This window comes from Orcinus orca, chromosome 6, assembly GCF_937001465.1.
Source record: "Orcinus orca chromosome 6, mOrcOrc1.1, whole genome shotgun sequence".
In the NCBI taxonomy this organism is placed as follows: domain Eukaryota; kingdom Metazoa; phylum Chordata; class Mammalia; order Artiodactyla; family Delphinidae; genus Orcinus; species Orcinus orca.
Genome location: NC_064564.1, coordinates 76,875,613 through 76,900,185, shown reverse-complemented (window position 1 = coordinate 76,900,185; position 24,573 = coordinate 76,875,613). Strand labels below are relative to the sequence as shown.

Here is a 24,573-nt window from a genome sequence, read left to right as displayed (position 1 = left end):
GAAGTTACTGTCAGTGGTCGAGATATTGAGGTGTAAATTACCGGAAAGATCTAAGGCAGGTTTTCATCATTAAGAGAACGCACAGCATCAGGAAATTTTTATGTCCATCTTTAGAAAGAAAAGGCAAAGACCACCAAGGAGCATGCAATTTTAAAGAAAAATGATGCTCCCCAAACTGGAACCACATGGGGTAACCCCATTAATCACAACACATGCATACAAGAACTGACAGTGTAATTTAAAGGAAAAGTTGCATTCGACGGTTGGCCCACATCATGGGGCTGGGAATTCAGAGAGTTGATATGTGAAAACAGAACAATAAAGCGCATTAAGTTTCAATTCCATTTTAGAATGTCTCAGAATTTGGTTTTGGTCCCGCTGGCGCATCTTGCATGCTCTAAATTCCCCAAATTCACTACTCAAATCAGAAACAGAATTTTTCTGCCCAGAACTTCTCAGATTGCTCAAGAAAATATCATTTCTGCCCATCAGAGTGAAGGAAACAGGAGATGACACCAGGCCTCACACCAGATCAAAGCTGTCTTGATCAGCAAATTAGATTTTCAGCCTCTCCCGGGATGGGTAGCAGATGGGCTTTTGGACTCCACAAAGTTTGGGATGTCATCTTGATTTGGTGAGATGGGGTGGGTATTCAGGTCGAGTCAGGCTTCTGCTGTTGAAGAACCATCCCTTTTTCTCATCCTAAGCTCTTATTTCCGAGAATTTCACATTTCGATTACTTGGGCTGATTGGATCTTTTATTCTAGCCTGTTGATGTAATTCTCCAGGGAATCTCAGTTCAGATTTAGGCTGGCTATAAATGACAAATCTTTACACAGTTAGGAGTTTCTATCTCCCTGATACCTTGTGATCTGTTTTATTTTGAAGGTGCCATATTGTCTCATATCTGTTAAAAGAGCAACTGAACAGATATTTTTAAAACATGAAATGATTCTGTCTGTCAGGTTGAATTTGTTTCTGGTGTCGATTTGGATTTGCATTAGAAAGGTGCCCCCCCAAAAAAACCTGTTTCAGACACATCTCTGGAGGAGGATAAGGGCAGAAACTACATCTTAAATGTGTTAACGAATAAAATAGGAGAAGCTGATTTATTAACACAGCAAAATATAAAGGAACCAAAGACTAACGCTTTCTGTGTTCACCAAAGTCACAAAGACTGGTGTAAAATTCGATTATGACTGACAAAAGACCACACAAAATTCCACTCCCATGTTGCAATGAGAATCTGTAACTGTAAAGTGCAAACGTAAGGTTTTGCTTATCAATGTGAGGTTAATATCACGAAAGAAGGATCCCATCTTATATCATTTTTTGAATCTCTATAATGTTCAGCTCAGTGCTGGGTACAGAGCAGAGGTACAGTATTTATTTGTTAAGTTGAATTACTAGTGTCAAGCTCCTTTCTACTCATTTTGTTCTATGTTTTAAACTCTCCCACTTATTAGGAAAGACTTCAAGGTTACTTCTTTATCGATTCTCCAAATAAGACTTACATAAACTTATAAGCAGCCTACAAAAATTATGTGTGTATGTGTATATACACAATCCAGGGGCTAAAGTATAGCCATTTCTCTTCCTACTACTATTGCTAACACTAGCTGCACTGCTTCTAAAACCACCACCACCAGCAACTTGCAAAGAGCAAGGCAATGAGCGATAGGTGTGTATGTTGTATATAAAATATATTTGTTTATATAAAATTATATTGGATCCACAAGAACTCTGCAAGGAAGATATATCAATACTATTTATTAACTAAGGAAATGGAGGCTCAGAGAGATTCATGAGCCCAATGACATGCAGCCACTAAAGAGCTGGTAAGTGGTGAAGTATTAAATCCTGAAATGGCAGCAAAAGAAAAAGCTGAGCTACAGAGTGTAGTCACCCATGAGAGCAAAGGTGGCAGTTCCAGACCATCACCAGCAATTATGGCGAAACTGGCCTTGGGATCCAGCCCCCGTCAACCAGTGGGTATCGCCATTCTCCTTTGGGCCACAGTCAAAAATCAGAATTTTTTAGGCATAAACTTTCCTTCCTTCTTTTTAACATTCTCAAGAGAATATGGATCAGACGTCTATACAAACTAAACACATCTGGATTTGCCAGTCTTTCACTCATGAAAAATCATGACATTTCCCAAATCAAAAGGAGAAACAGAGAGATGATAGCAATGACTGCATCTGAATAACAAATTCGTTAGTGCAGAGGGTACTTTCTGCAAAAGGAAATGTGTAGCTGCTTAGGAATATTAAAAGCAATAAGATAATTCCTCCGATGGAACTGGTCTTTCAGGCCAACCCTGAGATACCCCAGGCAGCAAGTTTGTTTTGAACACAAATAAATAAAATGACATCAGAAGAGGGCTGAGCAGAGCATATATTTAAACCCGGGCTCACAAGACCCAGGAGGAATACGATGGCCCCCATATTCCAATCACTGAGACAAATTACTAGAGGAAAAAAAGACAAAGGCTGAACAAGTCCCCAAAGAAATATAATTTAATGATGGGAGTGACTGGGGAGGGAGGGGAGCTTTATCTCTATCAAAGAACTTGGGAGAAATTCAGGAGGTAGTGAAGGGTTACATAAAGACAGGATCTTTAAGGCTCCTTGACACTAAGGATGGTTGGATGTACAGCTTTCTACAGCAGGATTCCTGTAGGCAATTTCCTATGTGAAATATATTGTCACGTACCCTCTGCCTTTCTCCAACCTACCAGTAGAGGAAGATTCTCTGAAAGAGAGTACCTACCTGCCTCCTGTGACTGTTTAAACGCCTTGTGAGGCTTCTATCTTTCTCAATGTCAGTTACTCCTGAACATTTATCAAGCTCAGGCTCTGGGAAAGAACAAAGTCTTCAACCTCAAGTTGTTTCCATTCTAGCATGGAAAACAGTCAATAAAAAAATGTATAACATCATGTTAAGTAGCTCTAAGGATGCCAGAAAGAAAACTGAACAGGATAAAAGAGTAGAGTTTGGGGGGAGGGGAGTGCCATTCTTTCAGGGGAAGGTGAGGAAGAACAGCCTCCCTGATAGGAAATTGGAGAAGAGGCATAAATGAAGTGGTTTCTGGGAAAAGAGTGTTCCTGCCAGATGACGCGAGTCGCACAGGAGGGCCCTGGTTTGAAATCACACAAAAGGCAAAACGTAACTTTGGGGAGTTCAACGCCAGGTCACGGGAATTAGCCACTTAGACTGGCAAAGGGCTTAGGTGTTTTGCCAGAAGACTGACCGATCGTCTGAGGGGGTTAGGAAGAGGTCTAATGGCATGAAATTCAAAATTAGTGAGCCATAAAAATAAAAATGTGCTGTTCAATACAATCACCAATAGTCCCATGTGGATATTTAAATTTAAATCAGTTAAAATTTAATCGGAATTAAAATTAAAGTTCTTCCACTGCACTGGCCACATTTAACATGCTCGACAGCCACGTGTGTCTAGTGACTACCATTTTGGCAGCACAGATGGAGAACCTTTCCATCCTAGCAGAAAGTTCTACTGGACAACGCTGATCTAAAGGACTACAAAGCAAATTGCTCATTGTATTTGGAGTGTATAAAATTTGAATACACTGTCATCAAGAATATAAATGGAAGTAAAGGTAATAAATTTAAAAATTAAAATTACTTTCCATATTCAAAAAGAACGAGTGGGCCAAGTAGTGAAAAACAGTGGATGCCTATATAGTCCACATACTTTTCTTTTTTTTTTAAAATCACTGTGAAGAGAACCCCAAACAGGCAAGAAAAGCACCATTCTTTTATACAGCCCCATGCTGGAGGTCCCTGGGAAGGATCTGGGGCATGACAGCACATTGGTTACAAGGTGGGCTGGGGGTTCAACACAACTTTGGTTGGAATCCAGACTCTACCACTTACTACATGTGTTTCTTTTAACCTTTCAGACTTCAGTTTTCTCATCTGTAGAGTGGGGACAATACTTGATCTTCCTGCATTATGTTTTGGGGATACAAAGAGAGGATGCATTCAATGTGCATAGCACACTACCAGGCACACATCAGAAGGGCAAAAAATGTTATATTTATGACATGTTAATATAACTGTAAATGTACTACATGTCTGGCATGGAATAAAATGTATACGGTGTTGTTAATAAAAACATTATTTCATAATAACCAGTCACTTCAACTGATTTCTATTTACCTTATAGGGGAGCTTCTTATCATGGTAATCTTGATATTTTCGTTGCTTCACTTGCTATAATAAGGTTCAAGGCCATCACTGATCCGAATCTATTAAAGCATGCGTGGAATACCAAGGTCCACAACTGTACGATAGTGATGGTAGGAAACCAAGGGATGGAGACTTGGCTACGTTCTGAAACTCAGGGCAAGGTTTTCCTACTTGCACACCATGAAAAGGACAAGAAAAAATTATTTAACCAAAGTGCTTTCCCAGAAGCAGTGAGATCTTTCCTCTCTCCTGGATCCTCAGCGTCTGCCTCAGTTCAACTCACAAAGGTGCTCTATGAATGAAGAATGACAACTGTGCTCCTCTGAAGAAGCTGCAAATGACAAAAGGAAATGGATGGACTGGGGAGGGGAGCCCCAGAACAAAGGGAGACACTGCTGTTCCTGTAACACTCAATCACGGATGCCACTAACAGGATGCGGGCATCTCTGAGGGACCACAGACATCTGGTTCAAAGCGTGGTGAAGAAAAGGTCCCAAGCGCAGAGCAGGATTATTTGTCATTCTGACATCTAGAAGGAAAAGGGGCAGCTGGACCATAAAAGCCTGATGTTGCCGCCAACTCTCCTCACGTTCAAACTGTTAACATGTTTACCATCAAAGTGCCATTCTTTACGGGATGGGTGGAACGGATCGTGGTTCTACAGATTGGAAAAACGAAGGTGCGACAAGCACCTCTGTTAACAACAGCTGGAAAAACGACCAGCCTAAGCTCCCACGATACAGAAAGCTACCCTGACTTAGGGAACAAGGGTACCAGCCACTTACTAGGTGGCTCGTTGCCACAGGCGTTGTGTAAGTACCTTAGGCTCAGTATATTGCTGTCTTCATGAAAATTTATGAGGCTGGTTCTGGCTTTACCTCCATTTTACGGAGGAGGAAACCAAGACTCGGTAGAGGTTACTTAGCCACTGAGTGGTCTGTCCGTAGCTAGAGATTATAATTGGGAACAGCTACCACATTCCTCTCCAACTGAGGGTAATCTGGAGGTTCAGGTAAAACAAGAGAAGCTGAGAACTGGCTAGAGAAAAATTCGTACAATTGCTGCTACGAAAATGGGAGAGGTTAAACAAAAGGCAGAGCCAAGTAAAAGGTAAACAGGTCACTTTATATATTCAGTGAGTCAGTAAAGGTTCTGATATCAGAAGCAGCAACAAGGGAAAAGTGAAATATGACCTGAATCAAGGATACTGACATTAAATCATGGCGTCCATCTTTCCTCTCAAGCCCTATCCCCTCACCACAGAATGATCGATTTGTCCGTCTGTGGAAGAATCCTAAATGACCACCCAGTCAATGGGGGTCATAGCAGCTACCACACCATCACAGTAAGTAGTGATGAAAAGCCCAGGAAGGTCAAGTGTAAGGAGTAAATCTCAGGGTAGCAATTTTGAGGTCCCTCTATCTGCACTGTCCTCTTCCATCTGGGACCCGGCAACACTTCCTTCCTCCTTGATATTTTGCCCATTGGATTATAATCTTCCCTTAAGGAAGGCACTTATGGAACTTAAAAACACCTCTCTCACAACAACTGCCCCATAGGAAATAATAGCACTAGATGGGCATATTTACTTTGAAGCAATGGCGAGTTTTCATTAACATGCCTTCAGACTCTAGAAGTTTGGGAAGACAATTCTTATTCCAGAGAGTTTTCATCAGGATTTTCATGATGCAGAACTGACGGATGCCACTCAGTATTAGTGGGCCTTGACCAGGAGCTCTGAGAGATGAGCAAATTTGAAAGCCAAAGGAACATTCCTAGATTAAAACATTTCCATAATGATGGTAAAGTATCATAGAGCATCACTTTCCCATGAAGAAAGCCATGGAACTTCAAAACTTGTCATCTCTGTATTTTCTCCTTTTATATTTCACTTTGTATTGTGGAATATGTTTACTGATGTATGATGGAGGTACTTCCAGGGTTACTCATGTGCATATTTTTAACCCAATTATTATGAAGGGATTAGAGAAAGATGGGCACAGATGGGATATGCATAGGGGTAGGCAGTTTTTATTTAAATCAATCTGAAAAATGTAACTTAAGAGGATAGTGAAAGGTAGCCGAGAAATCAAACGTGAAAATCCTGTAGTAATCAGGAATCAAGAGGAACCAAATAGATATGGATGAAGAATTACAGGAAGGAGGTAGTATCTTATCACCTCTATTTCCACTGCCGTATAAAGCCAGAGGGAGCATCGCAGAGTGAACCAAACCTGCGTGAATCACAGGATCTGAAAGCAGGGTGTTGGCTAAATGCTAAAAAGTGTCATGTATAGCAGCTTAGCTCCACTTTAGAAAGACAAACCCCGAGACATTTTATACAACCACGATCAGGAAAAGAGCAAAGTGCAAAGGTGTCTGAAATTTAGAGTCAGTCGCACAGTGTGGGGCATCCTAAAAGTCAGACCTCTTTTGAGCACCAATGGGTCAGGTAGTGTGCAAAGCACTTTCTATCTACTTGCTCATAATCACTGAAATAACTCCATGAACTAGGTATTACTAAATGCCCTCATTTTACAGGTGAGGATCTTGAGACAGAAAAATTATGTATCCAAAGTTACCCAGCTAGTAAATAGTTCCAGAGTGAACGAAAGCCACGCCGGCTGGTCCTGCAAACCTAAACTCTTAACCATTTTACCATCTGCATAGAGAGCAGGGCATGTTGGTAAGCAGATCACACAGGACTACTGTGCTTCTCGTTCAGGCAAACTCTGTGCTGCAGTGTTAGAGAAGCACCTTTTACATAGGTTTAGGTCACACTGAATTCGTTGTACCTACTTTGAAACCAAAGTACTCAAGCTGAAGTTCAAAGGCAGTACAGGGACAGAGTGATAGGGAACTGGGCTGAGAATCCCAGCCAGTCTTTTCTCTGCCACCAACTCACAAGGTGAATGTAGTCCATTCATTTGTCTTCAATAAAACTGAAGCTTAATCATGTCTAAGGCCACATTCAATGCTGGAATGTAATGACCCAGACAGGCTTTTTCAATGACTTGGTAACGGAATGGTAATATTTACAAATACCTGTGTTGAGTAATCAGCTAATCTTTCTATTTCCATATATTACTTGTGCATATAAATGTACGGTCTCCATTTGTGTTTCAAAGTGAAAGATAAATAAACCAATCATGCCAGACATGCAAATGTCACATACTATTTTCTTATCATAGGACTCTCCGCTGCTGTAGGTTGTGGCCAGCGTGGACGAACACTCTTCCAGGTACCAAGGCTTCTTTCCGCTTTCGGCTGTGCTGCTGATGGAGATGGTGTAGATGCTGTTGGTGTAGCCATCACAGGAGCAGTGGTCTTTGCTCCTCCCACCATTTCCCGATGCCCAGACAAAAACAGAGCCGAGGCCTCTCCGCCCCTGCACACAAACAGGAAAACTTAGATGATGGAAAACATGGGTCACAGACTCTAGATGAAGACAAGATCAATATCAACATGGCAGAATGAAGCATTTGCAGAAGGGGTACGATGCTGCATTAATAATGTGCTGGATCTAAGCTGCTTTCTGAAGTAAGAGGAGTTGCTTTTAAAAACTAATATAGGACTTCCCTGGTGGTGCAGTGATTAAGAATCCACCTGCCAATGCAGGGGACACGGGTTCAATTGCTGGTCCGCAAAGATCCCACATGCCGCGGAGCAACTAAGCCCCCGTGCCACAAATACTGAGCCTGCTTTCTAGAGCCCACGAGCCACAACTACTAAAGCCCGTGCACCTGCAGCCCGTGCTCCGCAACAAGAGAAGCCACCGTGAAGAGTAGCCCCCGCTCGCCACAACTAGAGAAAGCCTGTGCGTAGCAACGAAGACCCAACGCACCCCAAAAATAAATAAATAGATTTATAAAAAAAAAAGACAAAACTAATCTGGATGCAATGTACAGCATGACAACTATGGTTAATACTACTGTATTGTACATTTGAAAGTTGCTAAGAGAGATCTTAAAATTTCTCATCACAAGAAAAAAAACTGTAACTATGTATGGTGATGGATGTTAACTAGACTCACGGTGATCATTTCACAAATATATACAAATATTGAACCATTAATGTTGTATACTTGAAACTAATGTCAATTATATCCCAATTAAAAAAAGAAACTAAAATATTACCTTTCACCTGATACAGTCATAGAAGTAACAAGAGCACAAACAGTGACGATCATAAGGGCTAACATTTTACTAGGTACCTACCGTGGGCCAAGCACAATTCTAAATGTTTTACATGAATCAGACTGAATTCCTCCAACAACTCTGTGAGAATGGTACAATTTTTGTCCCCATCACACAGATAAAGAATTGAGGTAAAGAAGTAATGTTTTTAAGGTCACAAGCCAGTAAGTGGAAAGACAAAATTTGAACCCAGACAGCCAGACCTCAGAGTTGGAATATTATTAGTCACAATTACCATAGTCATATTATATTCCTATAAATCTTCATCCACATGAAGTGGCCGCTATTATGTACCCGCATTTGATATATGAGCAATGTGAGGTGCACAGAGGTAATGTATTTATTCTGAGATCACATCACCAATAAAGGGCAGAATTTGGGATGATGCCTTCCTTCCAGAGCTGTGCTTCCTCTATGCATGGCAGGGATATTAATTATGAGGGATGTTATGGATGCTACCAGAAATAAAAGGATTTCAAGATCAAATATGTTTGGGAAATTCTGAATTAAGCAAAATTAAACAGGTTCCCTTATTGCAGAACTTCTAAGAGTCTTTAGTGAGTGACGGTTCATTGCAAAACTAAGAGGGAGGCACGATCTGAAGTAATTTCCAAACATATTTGACTGTGGATACCTTCTTCAACCAGACCCAAGAAGTTTTTCTTACATGCTTTATGCCCAAACTTGGCATAAACTCAAAGACTTTCCTAAGGTCATAAAATAATTAAGGAGAAGAAGCAACGTAGAACACAGATGTATTGAAGCATATGGACTATTTTTCTCTGTAAGATGAGATCTTCAGAAGAAAAGAGAAACATAAGCCAAAGTGAAGAGCATCTCTCAGAACAGTTACAGCTGAATCCTTCAGAAAGTCTACCATTTTAAAACTACAAGGCATGCTGGAGGACATGTAGGTCAAGTCTATCACTTTGTAATTAGGAAGTGCGAACCAAAGTCCCAAAGCTAGTGATGACTAAACCTCTTTCTTCTTTCCAGGCCCCAGCTCTTCTGGTGTCAGGTGGAGGAAAAAGTATTTGGAGTGTTGTCCTGGAATTTCTGGAAAAAAGAGCCAAGGAAAGAGAGATGACAAAGAATCTGGAGTATCTTTGATAAACTCTCCCTGACCTTGAATCCTCAGGGAACAGAATATTTATGACAGGGTTTGACCTGACCTGAGCATGGATTTCTTTTTGCCCTTCAATGTGGAAAAATGCAATATGATTACACAGGAATGGGAAAAATTCATGGAGAGGGGGAGGAACTTCTGGATGTTATTGCCACTAGACAGCTGGACCTGGTTTACCATCCTTCAGTTTCCCATCCAAATATTCACGAAACATAGAGAAGGATGCAAAAATCACCAACCCATCATAAACTAAGGATTTTGTCCAATGCTTCCAATTCTCCAGAGGGAATTACTCCTCACTATGGTGTGGGTGGCCAGATTGAGAAACTCTGGCGACTGACTCAGGTCTATACATCAGAGACAGAACGTCGCAGCCAGGGAAGAATAAGAAGGTTCCATTTCATCACCAAAATGTGCCCTCCCCATCACACACTGAGGGGCTGTGTCATCGGGAAGAAGCACGGTCACAGCAGAGCTTTACCTGACCTGTCAACAGAACACATGAGATAATGACAAAACCTACCTGGTTTAAACAGAACCATAACAAGATAATAGATTAAAACCCACAAAATGATGAAAAAGCACATATGGCACAATCTCATTCATGTATCTGTGTAAAATTATGACTGAAAAGATCTCTAAAAACGTATTTCATTTTAAAAGAATAATAAGACAATGTTCGGAAGGTACTTTTATGTTGTAATATCATTACAAATGTAGGCTACAAAATGATACAGTATAGTCTCAGTTTAGAAAAAAGTGTATGTGCATGTGTGCGCAATGAAGTTAACGTGTAGTACAGTTTTACGCTTAAAGCTACCATCAAGTGACGATGTAGTAGAACTTATCCTGTTTGGTAAGATTAGGAAAGAATTTTATTTTCTTTTTATACCTTCCTTCCGTGACCATGTATGATTTTTATAAACAGAAACAAACACATTTATTCCTCTATTGAGAGGGAAAACCTAGGGCTAATTCTTAAGAGATAATACTTTATTTATTTTAACATCTTTTTTTTTTTTTTCCTGCGGTACGCGGGCCTCTCACTGTTGTGGCCTCTCCTGTTGCGGGGCACAGGCTCCGGACGCGCAGGCTCAGCGGCCATGGCTCACGGGCCCAGCCGCTCCGCGGCATGTGGGATCCTCCCGGACCGGGGCACGAACCTGTGTCCCCTGCATCGGCAGGCGGACTCTCAACCATGGTGCCACCAGGGAAGCCCAAGAGATAATTTTTGTTTTATAATCAAGGAGCGTTTTATACATAGAAGGTTCACTGTGCACTAAAAACCACAGAGGCTAACATTTACAGAAACTTACTACGTACCAAGGACTGTACAAACATTATTCTGCACAATTCAAGTCTATATCATTATTTTACAGATGAGCAAACTGGGAATTGGAAATGCTCACTAAGGCCAGAGCCAAAGCTTAAATTCCACTGGGCATGGCAAAGGCAAACTCCAAAGGAGGGTATGGGGTCAGTAACTGCCTAAAGGGAGCCAGGGAGAGAGGAGTCACTGAAACGGGAGACAGAGGGGCTGATAGGAGTTGAAATCTGGTCAGGGGACTCGCCAACCCATGTCGGCCCTGCAGGGAAGAAGCCAGGGGAATGTGTGCTGAGCAAGACCCCAGTCTCTTCCTCCCTCTCTCCCATTTTTTGCCAATGTATCCCAAGGCTGAACCCCAGCAGAAGCCAGAGGACCTGGATCCCATAGAGATCAGTACCCTAGAGCATGAGGCTTGTGGAAAGAAGGGGAGACAGGGAGCTGGAGGACTGAATGGAAGATGTAGCTTCACATTCCCAGGGTGACTGTGTTTGAAGATAGAGCCCTTAAAAAGTAATTAAGGCTAATGAGATCATAAGGGTGGGGCCCTAATCAGACAGGACTGGCGTCCTTTTAAGAAGATGAGACAACAAAAGTGTGTGCACAGAGGAAAGGCCTTGTGACAACACTGTAAGAAGGCAGCTGTGTGCAAGCTGAGGAGAGAGGCATCACCAGAACCTAACTCTGCTCGCACCCTGATCATGCACTTCCAGACGTCTGGCCTCCAGACAGTGAGAAAATCCACTGTTGTTGTTTAAGCCACCCAGGCTGTGGCATTCTCTGATGGCAGCCTGAGCTGACTAACACAAGGTGAGAGAAGGAGATAAAGGAGGAGCCGCACCCCCCGTGGAGGCTACAGCACATGCAGATGTTGCCACCACTCTGTCTACAAGGCAACCTGACCTTTGCGCCTGTGTGTATGACTGATGATTAAAATCCCAGAAACAAACAGACTGAATCTGTGGGCTGAAAATGCCATAAAGACAGCTGCTAAAGATCTCGGGGGCTGATCTGAAACAATTAGCAATTCAAAGGTTTATTTACTACAGATGCACAGGGAATTTTCATTAGTGGGCAATATTCAGAAAACCAAAACATATGTGGTAAAAAGAAATCTGGACATTTCTCTAAAGCTCAGAGTAATTTAAGAATTAAATCTTAATGTGGGATGTAGGGAGAAGGGAAGGTGGGCAGAATATTATAAAGAGAAAAGGATCTTTGAGACACGTATTTTCCCGAAGTGTAGGAAATAACATTATTGTATAGTTCGGTAAAGTACTGTGATTACAACTGGTTATATTAATATAACTTTGTATGAGGAAAGGAAAAGAATCCTCTAATTTAACTGGGTGCCAAGTTAAAAGTTAGTAAATTTACAGCGAAATATACTGTGAAATCCACACAGGACCAATTTTTTTTTTTTTTTTTTTTTTGCAGTATGTGGGCCTCTCACTGCTGTGGCCTCTCCCGTTGCGGAGCACAGGCTCCAGACGCGCAGGCTCAGCGGCCATGGCCCACGGGCCCAGCCGCTCCACGGTATGCAGGATCCTCCTGGACCAGGGCACGAACCCGCGTCCTCTGCATCGGCAGGCGGACTCTCAACCACTGCGTCACCAGGGAAGCCCCACACAGGACCAATTTGACCAAATTCTAAAGATTCTCTTTCATTGTGTATCTATCTAATTGTGTATGTGTTTCTTCTCAAGTATGACCTACAAAAGTTAATTTATATACGCCATAAACATTATTATTAAAGGCTAGAAAAAAACTGGATTTTCTTGTGGTTCAGGTCAGAAAAGGATACTTTATGCTGTGTTATCAATTAAATCATACATTGCAAGTCAGGTTTAGAGAGGTATAGACTTTAATGGAACTAAATTTCTTTCTTTAAAACGGTGTGATAATTTTTCAGCCAATACAGCTAGATTGTATTTGGTATTTTAATACTACTTCTTTTCCATATTGCTTAGAAAGTAGAGTTGACCCTTAAACAATGGTGGGGGACAGGGGTGCCAACCCTCCGCACGGTTGAAAATCTATGTATAACTTCGAGTCAGCCCTCTCTATATACCGTTCCTCCATATCTGTGGACTCAACCAACTGCAGACTGTGTAGTACTATAGTACTTACCACTGAAGAAAAAAATCCGCCTCAAAGTGGACCTCTGCAGTTCACACCTGTGTTGTTCAAGGGTCAACTGTATTCTTAAAGGGACATGACTAAGTGACCAGAGGCTTCTTGCAATACAAAAGACGGGACATTGTGCTGGGTGCTTTCACATCTATTACTTAACGTCAAGCAAATTAGACATGCATTTCTACAGATTAAAAAAAACTGAGTAACATTAAGTAATGGGCACACTATCATGTAAGGAGAGTAGGGTGGAGACAGGAGAGGGAGACCAGTAAGTCTGATCAGAACCTACATATCTGTATGTGTCGACATGAAGAGACACAGTAAAACAACTGTAGGAGGAGGAACTCTCTTTTAAGTGTGATGTCTTCCAAGTACAGCCTGATACCCAGTTTACCAAAGCCCCTCATTGCTCTGCTCCCTGCTTTTTTCTGATCTTCGTATATCAGTGAGAGATGAGCGCAGCCCTCTATGGAAGCTCTTCCATACGTGGTTCACAGATAAAGGGGCTTCAGGTTGGAAGAGGTTGGAGAAAGACAAGGACACCTACAACTATTCGGTAGCTGAGACGTGAAGAGAGAACTGTTCATCTTTTAAAGCTCAAAAACATTCTGACAAAATAAATCCTGTTCCTTAACAGAGCAGGGGTCACTGAAAGAAACAGGTCTGGGTCCAGAATCATGACGTAAACGCAAAACAAGAGCAACGACAAACTTTGGAAAGGTTTTTGTAGCTCACCCAAGATGTTTGTTTCAGAATTTAAAAATACATATTGCTTTTTTTTTTCGGTACGCGGGCCTCTCACTGCTGTGGCCTCTCCTGTTGCGGAGCACAGGCTCCGGACGGCGCAGGCTCAGTGGCCATGGCTCACGGGCCCAGCCGCTCCGCAGCATGTGGGATCTTCCCGCACCGGGGCACGAACCCGTGTCCCCTGCATCGGCAGGCGGACTCTCAACCACTGCGCCACCAGAGAAGTCCCCATATTGCTTTTTAAATACTTAATAACTCTTTGAATCATGATCATCAGTAGGACAGATGATTCATATGAAAATGAAGGCTCCTTAAAGGTGACCTGAAAAGTAATCTGAAAAGAAATATAATCCACAATTGAAAACAAATCAGGAGCACACAGCTTCCGATGCCTTGGAGACAACACTGGTGTAACCTGGTGGGGAAAAGTCTTCTTTGGGAAGACACCAAGAGAGCGTAGTCATGAGACAGACGTAATCAGAAGTCTTTGGGAAAGACTAAAGCCCAAGACTTGCTTCTTCAATCAGTGCATTTGGGCAAGATGGAGATTGGGGTAGGGAAATTTAATTGTATGAGACGGAAGTGGACCCAGGAAATAAATTGGGTCACTCCCCACCAAAGCCCAAGGGAATCGAATGAGGCAGATATGAGACGTTTTTAAAGGAGTAAAAGAAGGAGACGTGGCCTCTGAGGGTCAGGAATCCAGGGATTACGTGCTGCTTTTATCAGGAACAATCCCATGCTGAAGTGCTCACTTTGCCAGACACAAGTATCCTCACCTGGAAAATAAGCACACCTGACTCTCATTTTTAAGATTACTCTACAAGTCGGAATGTCCGACGTGCAGAGTATACAGGTTTCCCTCGATTCCGCTCTGCTCTCAGAATGTTTAGTTATTGTGCTCTCAGAATTACTAAGGTAAACAGAGGAATGACTCTAAGCATTTTAAAACCAAACTGTCGGACTTCCCTAGCGGTCGAGTGACTTACAAAAAACACTCTGTGGGAGTGTCTTCACCAATCTCATTTTATGCTACTTAGCCTATCAAAGGATGGTTGATGAAAGAAAAAGACTGAAAATACAAATGCAGTTAAAGAAGGCTTTTGTGAATGGCAACCTATTTCTCCGCATTTTTGTCTTCCTGCCTTTTCTCAAGTGATAGGACTTCATTTCCCCCTCTTTCTTCCTCTCCATCTCAACCCCACCCACCTTTTCTGCCCCACATCAGGTTTTCTGTATTCTGATTTGCTGTGTACACAGTAGGTCGCTAAGCCATATATATTAAGCAATTTTTTTTTTTTTTTGCGGTACGCGGGCCTCTCACTGTTGTGGCCTCTCCTATTGCGGAGCACAGGCTCCAGACGCGCGGGCTCAGCGGCCATGGCTCACGGGCCCAGCCGCTCTGCGGCATGTGGGATCTTCCCGGACCGGGGCACGAACCCGTGTCCCCTGCATCGGCAGGCGGACTCTCAACCACTGCGCCACCAGGGAAGCCCAGCAATTTTTTATGTTCTGTTGACTTTTTAATAACACACTAAAAATATTAGATGCAGTTATTCGTGATGACATTAATTTTATCCGGCACAAATGAAAATCGATTGTATACGTTTCCGGAGCATACCAAATGCAGTCGACTTCCCTTTTAAAGGAATAGAGAGCCTGATTATGATTGTGGGACCAGCTGCTGGTGACAACAGTTGTAAGCATTTCTGGTAAAATGCCACATTTAAAAACGCCACTTACATCTACATTTAGGGTCTTTCCATGATATTCTTTGTGTTCTAGTACGTGAAGGAGAAGCATGATGCACTGAATTCAGGGAACCCAAAGGTGACCTTAGCTCAGTTTTCTAAAAGGACACTTGCAGTCATATGGCCAAAGACTAGTGTAAAGAATGATCAATCAACAGCGCAAATACAGAACTACCCCAGATTCAGGTTCCTGATAAAAAGCTACTTTTATATTTATGGTGTGAATAGAAAGAAGGAAAAAACCCAAATTGAGTTGCTTATTCACCACATCTGACAGAATATAAATTCAATAGAGCATCAGCTCACTGAAGGCTTGTAGAATCAGTCCTGTTATCAGAGCTTCCCTTTCTTCAGAAGAGCTGACAGAGGACCTGGACACATAATACAGCTTCTTCCACCTTATCACCAAGTGCTCAATGGTGTAACCCTTGGCTCCTGGGAGTAGTATTACATCAGGGTAGATTTCGTTTACTTTGTTTACTTCTAAAGTATAATTAGAAGAAGCAAATCAGTCTTTCATAGAGAAAGGATAGTAGAAGATCTAGGAGTAAATAAAAACCAGGTGTGTTTACTAATGGAAATAAATATGCTTTCAAGCAAATAATTTTATTCCTGTTAACCTGCAGGTTCGCTGTACATTTAGAAACTCCACATAATAAAAACGTGGAGGCGAAGAATGTGCTATGGATATTATTTAAAGCTGGACACATAAGAGGTTCGTACAGTGAAATTTTACATTTCTACATAAGGAAATTAAGGGACTAAAGTGAGCAGAGCCATTCAGTGGCAGAAAAGCTAGGACCAGATAATCCAGTCTCAACTCAACCAATGCTCATCCCCACTGACTAGTACTGACACTGGGTATTCCTAAAAATGCTTAACAACGTGGTTTAGAGAAATATTGCTTAGCAATAGTGCATTAGAGGAAAAACAAAAAAACCAGAAACAAACCCCAAAACCCTTCCCTTCCTGCTTTATCTCATTTGCCAAATCAACAATCCCCAAGTAACTGTCTGCTTTTCATGTTTATCTATGGTCAATTCATATTGATCAATGCCCATCCCCTTTTTTTCCTCAGCCCTTGTCTTCCTCATCTGACTCAAAGAAGCCTCAGAAAGACTCAGGTTATTATTTACTTCTGGTCACTCCCACAGTCCTGCAAGCTCCGAGCCCTGTTCCAGCAGTTTTCCCAGGGCCTGGGGAAGGCTAACACCGGTCGTGGGGAGAAGCATGCAGATTGGGTTTGTCAATTTCTCATTCCAAGCAACTGAAAGAGTACGTTTGAATGTCATCTGCCCTCTGAAATAATCACAAGAATGAACAGCACCAACGCAGGTATTCTGGACATTCACCATCCCAGCACTCCCATTTTGAGGGAAAAAGAGACACACCTCCCAAAGGTTTCTCCACGTTGGATCATCGCACAGCAAATGCAATGTCATGCTCAAACTTTCAGGAGAGCCAGACTCATGAAATGGAGAAGGATATTTTCCATATTCACATTAATTCCCTATTTTCAAACTGCCCAGAAAGATACCATCACCTTTAAATTATACTGAAGGAGAATTTGAAAAATTCCTTTCACAGAGAATAAAAACATTTATTATCAATAGGGGTATGAAAGGAATTTATTGTAAATGTTTGGAAAGGCACTTGGAAAGAAGGATGGATACTCCAGCAATAATGAAAAGTTAATACTCTTCTCTAAGTTAGCTCTGGGGTAGAGAATGCCTCCTGTGGGCTGGTTCCAACTCCCAGCTCAGCTCTGAAGGGGTGAGCAAAGCTGCCGCTCTCTGAAGCCCATCCTGGGGCTTGAATGTCACAGGCCTCTACTCCATGAAGCAATGACTTTGACCTTTTGTGGAGTAGCTCATAACATTTCTGAAAGGCAGAAAATCAGCCCCTTACAGTTTCTTCCCATAAACATAATCCTGATTCAAATGAAAGCAAATCACACTTCTGAAAAAATTACAATTGATATTAAGCTTATATTATTTACAAGACTGTGGTGGATACTCTAGGGTCCTTAAAGATGCCGAACGGTGGCCTTCCTCTCGGGGGGAGACCAGCAATTGGTCTGAGCACTGTGTATGTGAGACCTCAGTCAGTTTTCACGATGGCTCCATAAAGTATTATCATAGCCTTGTCTCAGGGAAACGGAAGCTCTGATAACTTAGTAACTTGTTCCAGGTCAAAATGCTGAGAGAGAAACCAAACTGAGATTTCAACTCTGGTCTTTGTGACTTTAAAGCCGATACTTTCGACATCATCACAGACTGCATCCAGGGATGAAGAAAAAGGGAGAAGCTAGTGAAGTTCAGGATATGCCAAATCAGTTTGCCTAGATGATAAATTTCCCAGGAGTCCAGAGGAGAGCAAGGTCCCTGATGCCGTGTTCACTTTCATGACCAGAATTAAAACTACTGTTGGCCGAGAGCTGAGTATGCGGAGACAGGCCTGTATGACGCACTTCTTCAGAGCAGGTATCACACGGAGCATGGGGGCCAGGAGCACGGGCTCGGAAGGCAGACCTGAGTCTGACCCACAGTCATGCTTCTTAATGACCAGGTTACCTACTTTGCCAAGACTTGGTTTTCAAATCTTGAAACTGGGGGAGGTCCTGTGAAAATTATCCCTATGCCTAACTCGAGAGGCTATCAGAGGTAATAATCATAATAATGTTTACAATCCTGAATATTAAATGTGATCGTTTTCCTCTTAAAGATGAGGAATGTAGGCTCAGGGCAAGTGAAAAGAAGTCTGCAATAAAAGCCATATATACGTTTAAATCATTGGATACTATCAACTCATTTCAATTGATCCTTGTTTATTACACAGTGGCCTTTCTTTTCTGGTTGCTGCCATGTTTTGTTGAAGGAAATTTATGTACCTGTCCTCCCCATCAGCTTTTTCAAATCTATGTTTAGAATCACAGACACTCAGAATTGGTATGAACCTCAAGTTGACCTAATCCAATCTCTGTATGATTTTGTATCTTCCCTATAACAGGGACATCCAGACTATATTAGAATGACTCCTGGGATATGGACTTCATTTATCCCCAGGTGGCCCCGGAGTCACTAAAAATTGAACAAAACAAACTAAAAGAAAAGAGGACTGTTACTGATATCTGGTTAATCCATGAGTAGGACAAAGGGAATTAGAATGGAATTTGCAAAAGTTAAAAAAAACCAGTCACAGTGTTAGTAACAAATCTCTAAACTAAAAACAAGGTGACAATAAATACCTGACGTGCATTATACAAGGCTAGGATAAATTTGTGCTTCTTTCCATATAAACGCATCACAATTCACAATAATACAGTAATCTAAATCTGACACTTGGATATCAGATAATCTTCAATTACAGAATGTGAAACCACCTATGTATTTATGAAAACATCTATTTCTTTGTTTCCAAAATGGATAATGTTCTACTGGGTCCATTTGGCAAGTCACTTCTTAGCTTTGTTAAAGTTCTAAAAACACAGAGTTCCATCAGTACATAGTTAAATTCTAAGGGAGGATTTTAAAAATAAACTCCAGTTTAAGTTAATTTTTGGGACTTCCCTGGTGGCGCAGTGGTTAAGAATCTGCCTGCCAATGCAGGGGACATGGGTTCAAGCCCTGGTCCAGGAAGATCCCACATGCCGCAAAGCAACTAAGACCGTGAGCCACAACTACTGAGCCTGCGCTCTAGAGCCCACGAGCCACACCTAGTGAAGCCCACAACTATTGAGCCCGTGAGCCACACCTAGTGAAGCCCACGTGCCTAGAGCCTGTGCTCTGCAAGAAGAGAAGCCACTGCAATGAGAAGCCCGCGCACCTCAACGAAGAGTAGCCCCCGCTCGCCGCAACTAGAGAAAGCCTGCGCGTAGCAACGAAGACCCAACGCAGTCAAAAATAAATAAATAAATTTAAATAAATAAATAAAGTCAATTTTCATGAAGTGAAACTGATATTAAAAAAAGCTCGCTTGTCTATCTTTGCCTGCCCATATATTATTTCAAAGTTTTACAACATTTGCCAACTAATTTAACAACAATCTGTCATTTACTAAAATGCAAATGGGTACCAAGCCTGCTACAGCTGGGTGTGTATCAGATAAAAACATATCCTTCCCGAGTGGAATTGGTTCATTTTATTATGATTATTATTACTGCTTTATTATATAAGCTCATTATACCTCTTCTCTCCTGTTTTTGTGAACATGTGCCTTTAATTTAAGGGTGAAGAAACTGTGTGTGTGCATGTGTGTAAATGAGACAATGTGTGAAAATAAAGCATGCTTGTGCTTTCAGCAAATATTCTAAATATTCAATCAGTTGTAAAATCTGGTGAATTGAAAAGGAAATTGATGATAGAAAGGAGATATACTAATCAGAGACTTCATAAGAGACTAGTTTCCACCGGGACCCCTGAATAGAAGGGCAGAGTGAGGATGGGATGAAGGCCACTGTTCCAACAGGGAGTTAGAGACCAACGATTCCGATTTCACCTACTTTTGTTCCCCATCCTTGACACTGGTTCTGTCATGAATTCATTGTAATGCCTTAATTGATAACCCCAAAGCCTAAAATGCTCAAATAAGAAGAATCTGAAATTGAAAGTATACTTGCAGATAAATGGCAAAGCAAACACTATAAGCCATGATCCTACAATACCTACAATGAGCCCCATGATTTCTCCAGATAAAACATTAAGCTAAACGTCAAACCAGTGCTTGGTATGTAGTGAATACTTAAGAAATATTTTTTGAGTAAAATAATCAGGGAAGTACTGGTAATCCGAATACAGGGTTTTCTGATTATGGGAAAAAGAAAAGATTCAATTCTATGCTTTTCGCTTGTTTTCTAAAGGATATTATTAAACACACTTGTCAGGAAACTGTGAAATGCTGTCAATGCATTAGATGCTATCAAATGCATCATTAAAGTTTAATAACCCAACTAGGGCAAAAAAGATGACTGCAAGGCAACTAGACTGCACACAGTACGTTTTGTTATCGTATGTACTTTAGTCTGTCCTTATTGTTTACCAGATCTGGGAGTCTGATGGCTCTTTGTCTAGAACCTTTACTCATTGTTACATGGTGAGCTCCCTGAAGACAAGTCCTGAGTATTATTCACCTTCCACTAGCACCTAGAAAAGTGCCTGGACTATTATAACCACCAGTGAGTGTTTCCTGAATGCAACCAGAAATAAATGAATGAAGAAAGAGTCTATCAAAGACAATTTTAGGCAATTAGCTCCTTATTCTGACACCAAACCTTGGGTCCCCTATCTCTGAAACATTGTCAGTCAACTCACTCATTTTATAAAATCATTTCTTATTTAGAACTGTGTGGGCAGATGAAGCCAAGAGTTTCCCCTGAGGGAAGTCTTTGCCAGTCATACCGAGGAGCCAATCCAAAGGATCCCATGGTAAGTGAAATCGTATTCGTTTGAATGAGAGCAACTTTTTTTTAACTATCCTTTCTCAAGATTTTGATTCTGAGACTCCTGCCAAAATTGTAAGAGACCCTATGTGTCCTCCTAAGAAGCTCAGAATGTTCCTTGTTGGTCACAGGGAGCAGTGATGGGTTTTAAAGAGAAGACAAATGACAAGATTTACATATAAAAATACTTCTGTGGCTGTGGTGTTCATGCTGCATTGAAAGTTGAAGCTCAAGCTGGGAGGATGGAAGTTTTGAAATGATGCTATTGCCAAAGTCTATACGAGAGATGTTGGTTCTAGTTGTGAGGACAAGAGGGCAGATTCCACAGACTTTTCAGAAGTAGTACAGGAAAGAAAGACTTATTAGATGACTAGATCGAAGAAAAGAGGAAATGATGAGTTTTAGGAAGGGAGATTGGGTGAATGGCGGTGACATCAAGTAAATAAATACATTAGTGTTGGTAAAAACAACCCAATCACTAAAATTATTTCCAGTTCTAACATTCTGACTCTAATAAGTTTAGCTGAATTTTCACTAAGCAATTCTAAAGAACTTAAAGGGAAATTTAACAGCAATTCAAAAAAGTCATGAAAATAAAAGCTTTAGTGTGGTTAAAGTTTAGAACATTGATTAAATAAACTTAAACACATCTCTACTGCAGGACTTCTCAGAGCCTTTAATATGCTTTTAAATTTCTAAAGGACGCATATGATAAGTGGTGTTTCTCAAGTGCATTTGAAAGCAAAGTCCCTCCATCCCCCCCCCTTTTTAGCATTTTATTAATTAGTGTTTTACGGAAAAGAGTTAGAAAACCTTGGGTATTTTCTCCCATTTATTTTGGCCATTCCTTAATAATAATCTCAAGATTATATACTTACCTTCCCTAAGGACCATTCAGCAATATGAAATTGATTAAACCCAGAGATTTGGAACAATTAAAACTTTTTATAATATTTACATGATTAATCAGTATTTCACTTTTATTACTCTTGCCCTTTTAGTGATGATAATGATTAAGATTCATAACATAATGAGAGATTCTTATGTTCCAGGAACTCTGATGAGTATTTAACAGGCATTAATCATATAATCCTCATAATAGTCCTATAAACTAATTACTAGCATTTAGCTCCATTGTACAGAGGAACAAACTGATCCTCAGAGAGGCTAATTAACTCAAAAAAGGCAAGGTATTAGGACCCACTGAAGAGTCTGAATGCAGTCTGGGTACACTAATCACCAGACTATTCAATGTATGTTAATAACTCATTTCCAAAATATTAAACAAAAACAATGAAAGTGTGACCCTTAAGAAAATTAACTCAGTATATGCAGCAAATTGGCACGGAAGTCATTCATACATTCATTCACTAAATACCTACAGAGTACAAGACACTGTTTTGGGTACTTGGGATACAGTAGAGAACAAAACAGTCAAACTCAGGGCCTTCATGGAGGAGACAATCAATTAACAAGGTAAGTAAATCTAATACATAGAAGAAGGGATAAAAATTGCCAAAAGGGGGTTCTGAAAGGTTGGAGTGCATGTATGCTATATTGTGGATAGAAAGAACCAGGCAGAAGTCCCTGTCAGGACAAATTAGATAAGAACTCAGAGAAGAGTACTGGGTTTCACGGTGACCTTGATAAGAACAGCTTCGGTGGAATGATGGGGCAGAGTCCTGATGCCGTGGCTTCCCAGATGATAGGACAAATGAGGTTGTAGAGGGCAAGTATGGACCACAGTTTCAAGGGATTTTGTTTCAAAGTGAAAAAAAAAAAATGAGGCAGTAATTGGAAGGAGATAGGAGCCCAGAGATGGATTCTCCTCTCTCTCTTTTGAGATAGGAGAATTAACAGTGTGAACGTTTGTGGACGGCAATAATACAGTTGAGAGGGAAATTTTAAAGATGAAAGAGAAGCTAACTGATTGAGCCATGTCACTGATGAGGTGAGAAGGAATGGGGTCAAGTGAAGAATTGGAGGCAGTGGACTCAGGTAGAAGAGCAATTAATTCACCATGGTAACAGAAGAAAAGCTAGAGTATGTGGTCACAGATGGAGGGAGGAAGACAGATGTGCCAAACAGAACAGAAATGACAACTTGAAAAAAAAATCTATTAGATTTCGTTGAGGCCCACATTCTGACTTCTTTAGCTATGCTGAATATCTGTTTTCTACAAAATTGGGGAGAAGAGTATATATCTTATGAAATTATTGTGAAGATTAAAAGTTATCTATTTTAGGGCTTAGGAGAGTAACTATAGTATAGTAGTCTCGCAAATGTTAAATGTATTACTATTATTATTTTCATGCAGCCCAAATGATATACTTCTAATTCTTGCATTTAATTTTATAGCTCTGTAGCAGCAAACATAGTGCCATCTTTGAGAGAAAGAGCAAGTTGTCAATTGTGACACGGTTTGTTTAACATAGTTTCTCTAATGCAGTTTTGGCACATTAATTCTAAAGGGGCTATAAATGGAATCAATTTTGATTTTGTTATAAAGTCTTTGAAAACAGTGTTCCATTTTACTAGGCCAAATACTTATCTGATAGTAAGCAAATAGGGAGCACTTTGAAATTCAATATTTGCTACATTTTTTGATTAGCAAGCAGAAGGCATGGATGCAATCTATACTTGGACTCCCTGAGCAAAATGTATTTATTTCCTTTGTGAAAGCTTTCTTGATCCTTAAGCTTCTCTCTCGTTTGCCACCCATCTCTCCAGATGTCTTGACATTGCTGTCACCCAAGTCCAACTCATTATCAACTCTTTCCTGGACCATTTCCATCTTCCTCTCTTGCCTTCCCATCCCTCGCCCCACACGCAGTCCCTTCTCTACACAGCAGTGATCTTTTAAAACTGTGTATTCCATCAGGCCACTACCTCTGCTGAAAACCTCCACTGGCTTTCTGTAGCAGATTAAAAGGCAGACCCCCTTCATGGTTTAGGACGCCCTGCTGAGCTAGCCCCCTGCCTACTTCTGTGGCCGTCTACTACTGCCCACTTTCTGTTCTTGTTGCTCCCAACACCCAAGTTAGCATTCTGTTCTGGAGATACATCCTAATCGTTCTCCACTCAGGGCGCTTTTTAGCTCTTGCTGTTTCTTCTGCACAGAGCATTCCTTCCACATTTCTTCACCTAACTGGCTTCTTATCACTTATGTCTCCATTCACATATCACCTCCTCAAAGATGATTCCCTGTCCTCCCTAACTAAATCAGTTCTGTTTCCCCCCAGTCATCAGTTTAATTGCATTCATAATACTCCTCCTTAGCTCAAATAGTCTTGATAGTTTCTATGTTTGTTTCGTCTTGTTGCTAGAATGGGGAAACTTTTATGTATTACGTATAAAACTTAGATGTCTTCTTCCATCTTTTATCTACAGTGCGGATGTTGGCTAAACTTAATAAAAAGAAGAAATTCCAATTCCTGTAGTTTCTAGATGATGTAGTTAAAACTGCAACAGTCTAAAGTCACGGTGACTTTAGACTGCCACATAAATTTTCAGCTAGTTTCTTGAAGGAATTATTTTTAGTCACTTATTCCCTCATTCCTTAAATCACTCAGCTAATAAATCACTTATTTATTTCATTATTGTGTTCCATAATCTAACTTTGTATAAAGTAATTATCCAAT

The 24,573-nt window shown here is 40.9% G+C and overlaps 1 protein-coding gene across 3 annotated transcripts in view; it reads right to left on the bottom strand.

Moving 5' to 3' along the window:
* PCSK5 (proprotein convertase subtilisin/kexin type 5) overlaps positions 1-24,573 on the bottom strand; it is a 445,528-nt gene that overhangs the window by 253,831 nt on the left and 167,124 nt on the right. For all 3 annotated transcript variants that reach the window (XM_049710824.1, XM_033440255.2, XM_004276376.4), the window contains exon 8: positions 7,391-7,603. In XM_049710824.1, the coding sequence (XP_049566781.1) occupies positions 7,391-7,603 (213 nt within the window). The remainder of the gene's footprint in view (positions 1-7,390; positions 7,604-24,573) is intronic.